The 13,237-nt window shown below is 49.4% G+C and overlaps 1 protein-coding gene across 1 annotated transcript in view; it reads left to right on the top strand.

The window, feature by feature from the left end:
• Positions 1-260, top strand: part of PFKFB3 (6-phosphofructo-2-kinase/fructose-2,6-biphosphatase 3) — a 31,981-nt gene extending 31,721 nt beyond the window's left edge. Inside the window, exon 15 of the mRNA XM_077758539.1 lies at positions 66-260. Within this exon, the coding sequence (XP_077614665.1) occupies positions 66-110 (45 nt within the window). The 3' untranslated portion in view covers positions 111-260. The remainder of the gene's footprint in view (positions 1-65) is intronic.
• Positions 261-13,237: the final 12,977 nt, after the last annotated feature.

Genomic DNA, 13,237 nt, shown 5'->3' with positions numbered 1-13,237 from the left:
AGAGATGCCTAGTCTACGGGAAATGACCATTCTGCTTCCCCGCCCCTCTCTTCTCCCGGAAACAGAACATGAAAAGCACCCAGACCGGCATCGACTCCAGGACCCACTGAGGCAGACCCTCGGCTCCTGCCAGCTCTGTTCCTGCAGCTTCTACGTAGTGCTTTTCCATCTGCCCAAGGCCAGCCATCCCCAGGACGTCTTCCGGAACGGGGCGGGTGAGGCAGAAGAGGGGCCTGCCGGGCAGAGCGCCGTGCCCCCGGGAGNCCAGGGCTCGGAAAGGACAGTGAGCAGTGGAAGAGGTGAGAGAGGGCCCCAAGGAGGGATGTTGGCCTCCAGGCTGTGCCGTTCTGTTGAGTTTCTGTGATCCTGACCTGGTACGTTCCAAGCACAGGGAGAGGACCCTGGCCCCGGAATCCTAAAACCGAAGGGGGCCTAGTTGCTGAAGAAGAAGGGATGTTGAAGACTGTCACAAGGCTCTTCCGTTGCCTCTTGAGGGCAGGACCCCGGCACGTGCTGGGCTGGGGCCGGTCCCGGAGCAGGGNCAGCCGCCATATGGCGTCTACACAGCTTCCAGCCTCCGAGGACGCTAACTAACGCACAGTGTGGCGGTGCGGGCAGAAGGAAATCTCTGCAGGAACAGCCCCGGGGCCTCACCCCTGCTGCAGCTCTGCTGTGTCTGCCCNTGAAAGTTGTACCTCCTCTTCAAGAACTTAGATGTTTGGGGTTTGTGCCCTTGGGGGCTGGGGCTCGGAAAGAACGTGGTGAGTCAGGCGTGCCCGTGAGATGGGGAACTCGGAGGGACCCCAGGAAACCAGCTTGAAAGCAAGTCGCTCAGATCATGGCCAGGCTGACCCGGGGGGTGCCACAGAGGCGATCAAGGGTCACCTCCTTCCTCCAGGATGTCCACCGCCTCCGTGTGCTTCCCAGGTGGGGACCGTGGCCCCGCGGAGACCTTGCTTGAGGCCACGCCCTCCAAGAGGCTGTCCGTGGTCTCCCAGCAGGACTGAGCTCAGTCCACTGAGCTCTCCACGTCCTGGGAAGAGGCGGTGGCTCGAGTCTCAGACGAAACGATTTGGAGATTCCGTGGCAGGATTTGTCCACATGACCCTTTGAAGGATCTCTCAAAGCTGGTGCCAGAGGTCTCTTCCCCTTGCTCGCCCTCTGCTTTCGAGCCCGACGGTCTCGCCCCCTCTTGTCTTATGAGACCGGTACCAGGAGCGCCGTTGTGGGGGCTTGGACACCCAGAGAGGGCGCCGGACCACACGTGTTCTCTGGTTGGGGTTCAGTGGGAAACTGGGACATGCTGTGGATGCCCTACAGTCAAGTTCATGGGTTTCACAACGAAACATTCAAATCCCACCCCGCCCCCACCCTTCCCCAGCCGGGCACCGTGCCCGAGGATGTCTGTGCATCTCTGTTCCTGTGTCACCAAAGAAGGGCTCTCCTCCCTTCCCTGCCTTCTGAGTCTCGTCAGACGGCGAGCGTGCCCGGGCACAAGCGTGTGCTTGTACGTTGGCCTTTAGCAGCCCTGCTCTCGCGAATGGCTTCCTTACGTCCCGCTCTCCGGCCCCCTTTTCACGGTGATTGTCGGAGCCCTGGCTGGCTTTGACCCTTAACCACCGATGCACGTGGGGCCGCGTGTGGGGGCACCACCCGCCTCCGGCTGCTGAGGTCACTAGGGAAGCGAGCGTTCTGCGCATGCCTCGAGGGGGTCACCGAGCATGACCGCGGCCGAGGAGAGAGACCTCAGAGGGTGCAGAACACTGCCCAGCTGAAAGCCGCGATCCCACTCGGGGCGCCAGACGGACGGCGTATTTGACCCGCATTCACGGGGCTCCTGCCACCCCGACTGTTGCCTCTCACCCCCCGAGACCCCCTGAAAACTACCTGGGACCAATTTTGTTAACTTGGCTGTTTGTGGGTGGGTTTACCCTTCTCCTCACTCTGTCCGGAGACCGTGGGCAAAGCCCATCGTTGGTGGGGAGAAGAGAAATGGCCACACCGACGACCTTTTTTGTTTGTAATACTTGAAATTTATTTTTTTATTATTTTGATAGCAGATGTGCTATTTATTTATTTAATATGTATGAGGGAGCCTGAAAATAGAAAGCTGTTTAGGTTGGATGTAGTTGTTCGGTGGTTGGTTTTGGGGGGGCCTTTCACGTGTGACTTGTGACTTCTCTGTGTTCTGTACAGTTGTCTGAATTAATGACCTGGGATAAGGCTGTGCCAGCTTTCAAACAGGGGATGCTTTTCAGAAATTTGTATATTTTGCAGTTGCCAGAATAAAATACCTGGTTGAAATATGCTGATGACGTGCACCTCTGGTCCTTTTTTGGGGTGGGGGGAGGCGGGAAGAAAAGTCTTTAGTTGATGCTCGTGGTCCACACACCAGGTGTCTATCACTGGTCTCCTGACCGACCAGCCACCCGACATCTTTAGACAGGACGTACGGGTACTGCTTGCTGGGGTCGATGTGTTGTGGTTGACCAGATGCCATGGTTTACACCAGGGCTCCCTCTGGTTCTACGGGATTTGGCAAATGCATCCCCATACGGGTGCCCCGTTATTGCAAACACAGCGCCCCATCAGTCTGGCTTCCCTTCACCCCGTATCCTTTCTACCCAGCCCTTTGGACAGCAGCAGTGCTTCTCACGCAAGCATTGCCCAACCTGAGGCACCCTGGGCAGGATTCCCGGAAGCCATTTTGTTTCAGGCTCTGGGTTTTCTTCCATTCTCCGCCCTTCCCCCCACCCCCGTAAAGCCCCTTTGCAGTTTCTGCTGGGGGGGAGACCCGGAACCACTCTGCCACGCCGGGAGCACGTTCCGCTCCTTCGCACCTTCATCCCTACAGATGAGGAAGCTCACAGACAGGGCTGAGGGCTGACGGGGGCCCGGAGCGTTTCCTTCAGGCAGGGTATTGGTGATGCACGGTGCCCTCACTACGGCCCCCACTGTTACCCTCCAGAAATAGCCCTTGCTCCCCAATTCGTCTTTCTGCAGCCCTTACGCTTTCTCACCTCCAGGTGCGAAGAGAGCGGGAGTCAGCAGTTTGGCAGCTCCATTAGAAACAACTTCTGAGTTCTCTGTACCCAGCGTGGCGGGCAGAGCCTTTGGATTAAGGGCCTTGTCTGGTGACTGGGGTGTGAACACCCCCGTGCGGGCCGGGCTCGACCCAGCCTGCAGGCCAGCCTCTCCTCTGAGCCCACGTTTCAGGGCTCACCGTGCGTTGGGTACAGGGCTTAGAGACTGTGGATACAGATGTGGGCCTTTGCCCCTAGGTTGGAGCCAGTCTCTCAGGTTATCTACCAAGGGAATCAGGAGGCCATCCTGAAAGAGGGTGTACGCACACTTTACAATCCGGGGCCTGTTGGGTGATGGGAACCGGCAAGTGCGATGACCTTTTGGGCAAACTCTGAGACCCATCTGTGTGTGACCTTGGGCCAGAGCTATAATTACTGCACAAATATTGATGAAAGGGTGACCAGGTGGGTGAGTTGTGGGGAGGAGGGGGCAGAAAGCCGTAGGAAGGTGAATACCAGAAGGAAATGGATTCAGTTACTGAGGTCCCGGATGTGAGCCAGACACCCTGTGGCTCTTTGTACCTTGAAAGCCAGAGTAGGAATCCCCCTGTAGCAGATAAAGTCATTATGCCAAGTACTAGCGGCTACAATGCTAGATGAAGGTGTAGTTAATGATCTTCAATGATCCTCAGGGCTGCCCTGGGAGCTGAATCTGCTCTTGCCAGGCTCATTTTACAGGCAAAGACTTTGAGACTCCCTGCAGGTAAGTAACTCAGCCCGGAGCCTGGCAGGCAGATTTTAGGGGTTCAGATCCAGGTATCTGGGACTCTAAAGCTTATGGCTTTAACCGCTGTAAAGTGTCACCCCCACCTGTCCGTGGTCCTTCCACAGTAAGGTGAGTTATCAGTGCAGCAGGTGAGGCCTCAGGTGGCCTTTAAGCTGCCTGCCTGTCGGGCCGGGAGGTTGGGCTGTCCCTCCCGACGTGCTCCCTGTGGTGCTCGGCTGCTCAGATGGCCGGGGTCTTCAGAGAAGTCCGCAGCAGCAGCAGCAGCAGCAGCAGCAGCAGCAGCAGCAGCAGCAGCAGCAGCAGCAGCGCATGGGGCCCAGATTTGTGAAGCCCCCAGGTACCACCCCCAAACTCTTGGCAGAAGTTCCTCCGAGAGTCATCATGTCACTGCCAGGAGGCAGCAGATGGCACTGGGCCGTAAGGTGGGTTCCAGGGAGGGGTGGGGAGTGAGCAGGGGAAGATTTGGGGGGTCCACCTCTCTGAGAAAACAGCTGGGAGCTTTGCTCTCAGCAGGGTAGGGTGGCACCTGCATTAAAAAAAAAAACTTTAAATGTTTTACTTATTCTTGAGAGAGTGCAAGCCAGCGAGGGCCAGAGAGAGAGGGAGACGGGATCCAAAGCAGGCTCCGCACTGTCAGCAGCGAGCCTGATGCGGGGCTCGAACTCCTGAACTATGAGATCATGCCTGAGCTTGCAGTCCAGACCCGCCGGAGAGGAGAGCTCTCTCTCTGCCCTTGGCTGCTTTAACATTTTTCTCGCCAGCACCGTTGGGGAGATTTTAACTTGGGGTTATTTAATAAACAGAACTGGGGAAATTAGTCCACTCTCTGAGAAGAAAAAGCTAATCAGATCACAGCAGTGCACCATCCATTTTGACCTAAGTGTTGAAAAGGATCAAACTGTTGAAAAGGAGAAGAAAATCTTGGGTGCACAAAAATTTAGCTTCAAAGCAGTAAGAGAACCCACAAAGGAAATACTTAGATTCCACAATGGAGCTATTTTAACTTCAAAGTCATTAACAGCTGTTGTAAGCAAAAGGAAAACGGCCTGCTAAGAAATTTTGCATCAGACCCTCCAAATTATCCTAAAATACAAATCAGAGGCACATCCAGAGTGATCACAAAAACATGGAGACTACTAGATTCCCAAAGGCTTTTATTTCATCTTTACCTCAAACCTTTGCAATCTTATTTAAGTGTTTATTTATTGCAAGGGAGAGAGAGAGAGAGAGAGAGAGAGAATCGCAAGCAAGCTCTGTGCTGTCAGCAGAGACCCCGATGCAGGGCTTGAACTCCCATTCCGTGAGATCATGGCCTGAGCCGATATGACGAGTCAGATGTTTAGCCGGCTGAGCCTCTAGGCGCCCCTGCAATGAAGTCTGGTGGAGTTATGCCATGAAGGTTGTTTTAGACACTTCATTTTGAGCTCACAGTTTTCAACACAGCGTGAGTGGGTTCAGATCGAGATGTTCTCAGCATGTGAGCAGGTCTTCGCAGTCAATGCACTGATGGCCCAGGTGATCTCTATAAAGGCACTGGCCTCTCAACCTACGGGCTCTGACAGCCTCCTACGGCCATACTGAGAGAGAAACCCTGTAAAGACAATGGAGGTCCCTCAAAACATGGCACTTCTGCCACCTAGGACGAGAGGCTTCTTTCTGCACATTCCTGGAAAGAAGTCTTTGGAGATACTCAGTAGTGCGCCTGCCAACAGCGGAAGCCTTATCTGTTGCACGTGAGATTCAATGTGTGGCGGGCAGGCTGGGTTGGGGGAGTGTTGGAAAGATGCTGGATGGTGGTGGAGACGAGGGTGGGCCCAGTGGAGAAGTAAGTGTCCCCCATGTACAACATGTTTCAAAAAAAAGAGAGGGCGCCTAGATGGTTCAGCCGGTTGAGCGTCCGACTCTTGATCTCGGTTCAGGTCATAATCCCCATGGTTCATGAGATCGAGCCCCAAGTGGAGCTCCGTGCTGACGGTGCGGAGCCTGCTTGGGATCCTCTCTCTCTCTGCCCTCTCCCACACATGCATGCTCTCTCTCTCTCACTCAAAATAAACAAACATTAAAAAACATACTTCATAACACTGCATTGTCAATGAATCCTCGATGCTGGCGGCGGTAGTGGAGGTAACAGGTGAGCTCTCTGTTTTCAGTTCCCTGAGGCCTAAACTAAGCCGCAGCATAAGAGAAACGCTGCTTTGGACGCGTCGGATGAACTGAATGAACTAAGGATGCCTCACCTGTTTCTTCTGGAGACTCCATCTGGTGAGGAGGCCCTTAAGGCCTGGGTGGGACTCTCCATTCCCACGTCCTGGCCTAGAACCCAGGGGCCGGGGCGAGGGGAGGCGGCCAGCCTGGTGGGCGACGAATTGGTGAGGCCCCCCCCAGGCTTTGGAGACGGAGGGTCCCGGGTCCATCCCTCCACGCCACCACATTCTAGATGCGTGGCCTTGGAGTTACCTGTCATGTTTTTTAACTTGCTTCCTGTTCACAAAGCGGGGGCGTCCATACCACGTTTTTAAATTATTAGATTCACCACTGATTTGTTACCTTTTCATGCAAAATAGAACACACCGTATGCACATCCAATGCAAGACAAAATCCAACTTTTGGAAGTGTTAAGTGAAGACAAAAATTCTCCTTAGAAGGGGAGAAATACCATAATTACTTTCCAGGCGTTCTGTGAGGATGGAATCTTATAAATGAGGAGACCTTGACAAGTTTCGGGCACAGAAGGCAGGACCAAAACGCTGGCTACTAATCTAATAGCACCGGGCGCTTTAAATGCAAAGTAGATATTGTTAGACCCACTTTGCAGACGTGGAACTGAGGTCAGGAGAACGTAAGGAGCCGGCTTGATTTTGCCCAGCCACAGCTGCGGGGAAGCCCGCGTTGCTCAGACGCGGCCTAAGAACCACACAGCGGAGCCGGGTCCTGCTGGGTGAATCACCAGCCACAGGACTGGGTCGGAGTCCGTGTTAATTAGCAAGCAGGCTTTGTGTGCTGGGGCTCTGGAGAGGTCTGTCTGCATCTAAATGAAGAGCAGATTTTCTTTAAAGGGCTGTGATTCGGGGTGATCGCCGAGCCCTACAGACCAGACATCCAGTGTCTGAGATTCTGTGTTTTCCCCTTCCCCACTCTCTTCCAAACAGCTTCTGGGATCCCCTATTCCTGGGGCACACAAAGACTTTCCCAGGGGTACACCCGCATAGATAGTTTTAGGGGAAAAGGTTTCCAGATCCTCAACATCCATATTCACTCTTCCTGAAGCAGCCAGAGAAGTTTGTTCACCTCTGCAATTGCCGTGGTGTTTCTCTGCTTTGCAAACAAAAGGCAACCCCCCCACCTACCCTAAAAGCAGTTACTACAGTGCCTTGCCCCAGGGTGGGGACAACTCGGGGCACCCGACAAAGGGAAGCCTCCTTTAATGGGGAACCCCTGATACGGTAACCCCCAGGTTTCCTTCCTGCACGGGCTCTCTGGGGAAGGTGGAACCCCACAGCTGTCGGCAGGTTTGAATTGAGAACAGGTGAAGCGCGCTAAGTCCCTGCGGGAGCCCCCCAACGTTCTGGCCTCAAGATTCCTTCACACTCTTAAAAATTATAAAAGGCTCCAAAGAGCCCTTGTTTTACACGGGTTACTTCTACTCAGATCTAGTGTACTTGAAAACTATGAACTTTTTTAAAAGTACATGTATTTAATAATTTATCTTACTGTATTTTTTAAATGATTATTTTGAGAGACGAAGAGAGACAAAGCAGGGGGGGGGCAGAGAGAGAGAGAGAGAGAGAATCTCAAGCAGGCTCCACACTATTAGCGCAGAGCTCAACGTGGGGTTTGATCTTGCAAAGCAGGAGATCACGACCTGAGCCAAAATCGAGTTGGACTGAGCCACCCAGGCACCTCTGGCCCAAGAAAATTCTTAGAGCATTAAAAAACTATCAGTCTAATAATGACAGATAAAAGTTTTCTACGGTTCTAATTTTATTTGAAAACTTGAAGTTTCCAGCAAATACTGTTAGTTGTTTTCCGTAGTGATAACTCACTGTGTTTTTGAGAAACTGTAGGTATTGTTCTTATAATTTAAAGCCCCCCCCTTTTTTTGGAAAGTGGAAATCTGATAACTCCTATGCATAAATCCTTTCAATGGCCACCCATTCGTTTCCCACACCAAAAGGACAGGATGTTACCATGGCAACAAAGTCCCCTCTTAATCCCTCAGTAATGACCTCCAGTCCCCGTAATCTCAGCGTCCACCATCCTGAGCCGTGCACTCCACTCTTGAACCTCTTCACTTTCCCCTCTCTCTGCCTCGATCCGAAATCGTTCCCTCCAATTCCAAGTCCCGCTAGTCCTTTAAGATTTAAGTTTCGATATCTATCTTTGGGTCTGTCTTCCCTTCACTTTCATGGTGGTTAATTTTATGTATCGATTTGACTGGGCCACGGGATATGCAGATATTAAGCCAGACATTTTATTGTGGGTGTTTCTGCAAGGGAGTTTCTGGGTGAGAGTTGCATCTAAATGGGTAGATTTCCTAAAGCAGATGGCCCTCCCTTCTGTGGGTGGGCCTCACCCAATCTGCTGAAGGCCTGAATAAAACAAAATGCTGACCTTCCCCGAGTAAGAGGGAATTCCTCCTGCCTGACAGCCTTTGGGGTACTGGTCCTCTTCGGACTCAGCCTGAAATACTAGCTCCTCCTGGGCATCAAGACTGCTGGTCTTCATATAGGAATTACATCCTCAGCTCTCTTGGGTCTCCAGCGTGTTGACTCATCCTGCAGATCATGGGACTTGTTAGACTCCCTTTCTTCTTAGATATACATACATGTAGTGTACAGGCTTATAAGTAGACCATTATCTGGTCGTATGACAACACGGAGCTAAGTGTGGGGTGCTCTGAGAGTCCAGAATGTTGAGGTGTCAGGATTATTCTCCTAAGGACCAGGACAGGTGGGATGTATATAATATATATACATGGTAAGCGCTCAGCAACCAAGCTCAGAGTGAATAAGATGATGGCAAATGAGTGAAGGAAGGGCTACCATTTGGGAACCCTCATCCTGCGGTTCGGATTCCTTCATACGTTTCTGTCTGCCAACCAAGTTTCTGACTTGATTGATCGCATATCACAGTCTCGGCTGCCATTCTGATCATTTAGTATTTGTTAGATACTACAGTGTCTATAGTATCATACAGCATAACCACTATAGTGGCCACCAGTGGACAAAATGGAGCCCATGCAACTGCATTTCCCTGTGACCCCATGAGTCAGGTGGGGGCCGCCATCTCCCTAACTGCTTTTCCAAGAATCTGGGTCCAGTTGATCTTCTCCCAGTTGAACCCTCTCTTTGCTCAGACCACCATGACTTATTTAGCACAGTAGTCTTTCAAATGGTACTAGATTTCCCCCAGGGCTTTAGGGAAGACTTCCTAAGACGTAAAGGGAGCCATCATAGTTTGTGGCGAGCTCAGATCTTCAGCCCCATGTGTATTCTGTTGCAAAGCCAATCGGTCCAAGAATGTGCCTCTCACCCTTCTCAAATCTCATCTGGCTGCATCGTCCTGGCATGTAAAAAATTCTAGGGTACAACACAAAAAGTAAGACCCTCCCTTCAGTTATTTAATCAAGGCGGCATAAGCCCTGGGACTTTCAGCCTTTCCCTGCCTTGTGTTTATTTCTTTACAAGGAGAATCATTTTGTTACATTATTCTGAATGATATATGGTAGACTGCCGTGGTAGGCATAGTGATAATTGTGTTTCAGTGTCTTGTCCGCTTCCACTTCTCCACTAGTATCACAGGATATAACTCTCTTGAGAGAGCTTCCTTGAGAGCAAAGCAGAGAACATCAGTGAGAAATACTGAGTGATAAAAATAAAACCATGTTTAGATATGAGAGGTATTGTCAATATTCTCTTGTTGGAAGGAAAAATGCCTTTCAACAGTGAAGCAGCAGTGTGGGTCAGCCACACAAACTCGTTAAAACGTGATGGGAGAATTTTCTAGAACTAAAAGTATTTTCAGAAAACATTGAAAAAAATCCCCGCAGATTAAACTTTGGTGTTATTTCTTACAGTTTTAAAGCTCCCTGACCATGGCATCTGCAGACATACAAATTACTCTAAAATGGTTGAGTGAAAATTCACACACACACACACACACACAGAACGAACAGTAAACCAACTGGGGTACAGTGTTGGCCACTGGAAGGTCTAGGTAAAACGTGTATAGTCTTTTCTATTCTTATTCCTGCAACTTTGCAATATTCTTAGAACAGTTTTGCAAGCAAAAGAGTGTTTTCTCAAGTTCAAGTCAGAGGGAGTTACTCCCCCAAATGTTAAGTAAAACAATGTACATCAGTATGAAAAAATGATAACTTTTACATCATCTTTACCACTTCTGATCTCCTGAACAGTTTTCTTGAGCAAAACGGGGGAAAAGGCTATGTGTTTATTTTATCTTCAGGAATGCAAAGGTTATTCAAACAGTTTTTATTCTAAAACTAAACTCCGAAGGTGTATTCAGAGTTGGCTTTTTTTTTCTTCGCTCGAAGTCAGTAGATTCCCAAGGACTGGAAAAGATAAAACTGTTCGGTGTTTCTAGCAAAGTCAAAAGGGTGAAATCATAAACTTGTAGATCTGTAAAATGTGTAAAATAATTGCTTCTTAAAGAGTCTGTGCCGTCTAATGCGAGATTAAAACCTATTTTATTAAGTCATAACATGAAATACTTATTCTGGTCACCATCAGTCCTCATAAGTTTATCTTCTAAATGTGTAGTAATGTCTCCCTCCTATTAACGAAAATTTAAATTCTGTGCCCGCTGCCCAGCAGATTAGATTCTGTTTCATGAAGTATTTGTAGAAAAAATCTGAACTTGATGGTCAGTGAAAGCAATGAAGCCACCTCTTGTTTTTATTTTATTTCTGTTTTATCTTTTAAAAACAAAACTTTAAAAAGTTATTATCCATACTTTACAGAGTCAGTGTTTGTTTGGACTTGCCCAGGATGCCTGCGTTCTGGGGCATTTGTGTACTCGCTGGCCATTAGAATAAAGTCCACGAAGTTAAGGAAGAATTCATCAAGCACTTACCATGTGTCTGCTGCGAGGAGCCTGGACATTTGCAACCTGGCATCCCTAGATTTCTTATATTTATTTTATTTTATTTTTTAAAAAATTTAAAATGTTTTTATTTATTTTTGAGAGAGAGAGAGAGAAAGAGACAGAGTGCAAGCAGGGGAGGGTCAGCGAGAGAGGGGGACACAGAATCTGAAGCAGCTCCAATCTCTGGGCTGACGCGGGGCTCGAACTCACAAACTGCAAGATCATGACCTGAGCCGCAGTCAGACGCTTAACCAACTGTTACCCAGGCACCCCATAGATTTCTTATATTTAAAATGAAGAGCTTAGCCTCAGCTTTTTAAAAAAAAACTTTTATTTTTAATTACCTTAGATTGACAGAAGAGTTGCATACAGAGAATTCCCGTATGCCCTTTAATTACTTTCCTCATGTTAGTTAACATCTTACAGATACACGGTACAGCCATTCATACTAGGAAGTAACATTCATACAGTACTATTTTAACAAAACTGCAGACTTTATTTGAACTCTCCCATGTTTTGCCACGAATGTCCGTTTTTGGTTCCAGGATCTCGTTTCAGGAGGGATCATAGCGTTAGTTGTCCTGTGTCTTTAACCTCGGCGGAGCTGTGGCAATCCGTCGTTCCTTTTCTGTCATGGCCTCCGCACTGTGAAGAGTGCTCGTCAGGTGTCCTGGGGACTGTCCCTCAGTTTGGGTTTGTCTCCCGTTTGCTCACGGTTGGATTAAGGCTTTGCCTGTTGGGGAACACAGAGGTGAGGTGACTTTCTTGTCACACTGTGTGTGGGGGGGAGGTTATAACAACAACATGTTCACTGGTCATGTTAACGGATCATTTGGAAGGTGGCACCTGCTGGCTTTTGCCAATGTAGAGTTAGTATTTTTCCCACTGTCCAAGAATTTTCGGACATCTGTTAAAATGTCACCGTAACTAATACATATATCGGGAGAGATGCTTTGAGGACATACAAATACCCTGTTTTTTAAAGTTTCGGCCTCTGATTTTTTAAATTAACTAATTAATTAATTTTTAAAGTGTTTTATTTATTTTGACAGAGAGAGAGCATGTGAATAGGGTGGGCAGAGGGAGGAGGGGCAGAGAGAGGGAGAGAGAGAATCCCAAGGAGGCTGCACACTGTCAGCGCAGAGCCCAACATGGAGCTCAAACTCAGGAACCATGAGATCGTGCCCTGAGCCGAAATCAAGAGCCAGATGCTCAACTGACTGAGTCCTCCAGGAGCCCCTCAGCCTCTGACCTTAGCACCCATGAGCGGATTTTCCTCATAGCAATTGCTGTGATGTTCTAATGGTAATTGTCTACTTCCCTCATTCCCTTTACATTTATTATCTGTAACTCTTCCCGAAGGAAAATGTGCCCCTTCTCCCCCTTTAAGTACTTACCCAACCACATATACTATGATTGGATTTCCCAATGGTATATTAGCATGGAATTGTGGATATTCCTTCGTAGATGAGTTTTGTGTTTCTTAAACTTTGATCCTTTGATTTCTGTGAAGATACGCCTTCCACCACCCGGATATCAGGCACCTAATTCTATTCCTGACTGGGCGGGAGGCGGTGACCTGACGTGCAAGTCAGCATCATCCTGGCTCACATTTTCCTCCTGGGCCTTCTTTATTAGGGAAGATGGCACTCGGGCATCTGGGCGAAGCCTGCCGGTTGCAAATACTCTCCATGTGATGCACTGAAAACAGCTCTGCAAATGGCACGTTCTGTGACCGTCCAGCCTGAGCGTTCAGTTTTTCCAGCGGCGCTTTCCAGTGTGACTTGGGAAGGGCGGGTCACCCCCATAGCCAGCTGCAAGGGGCTGTGGCCTCCCTGTTCTGTGACAGTCGATGACTTGTTCTGGATACGAGAGCTGGAAAATGTCTTTGGACTTGACAGCTCCTTTCAGAGCTAGGAATGTGATGGATTCACTAGGGATGCTCAGGCCCTTAAAGGTCCAGAACAGCCAAGGGAGCTGTGTAGAGAAGGTGAGAGCTTCAGGTTTTACTAAAGAAAAAGGGAGAGAGAGAGAGAGAGAGAGAGAGAGAGAGAGATTCCTTTAAAAACCACATTGTAATGTTTGGAAATGGAGCAGTTGAAGGTCCGAGGACAACAAATTGAGTATCTTCTGTCCAGCCCCAAGGAACGAGGGAAACTTGGTCCAAGACTTCTTTGCTTTGCTGTTAAACTCCGGAAGGCTTCAGTGGATGCACATACTGAGGAGTGGCAGGTATAGAACAAGAAGAGAGAAATAAACCCCCTGTGACAGCTTCCGAGAAGCCCGGCCCTCCCTCTGAAAGGGTCAGAGACCTGGCCTCTCC

This window comes from Crocuta crocuta, unplaced genomic scaffold, assembly GCF_008692635.1.
Source record: "Crocuta crocuta isolate KB4526 unplaced genomic scaffold, BGI_CrCroc_1.0 scaffold32, whole genome shotgun sequence".
NCBI lineage: Eukaryota > Metazoa > Chordata > Mammalia > Carnivora > Hyaenidae > Crocuta > Crocuta crocuta.
Note: the sequence above shows the minus strand (reverse complement) of the source record. Positions and strands in the feature narration are given on the sequence as shown.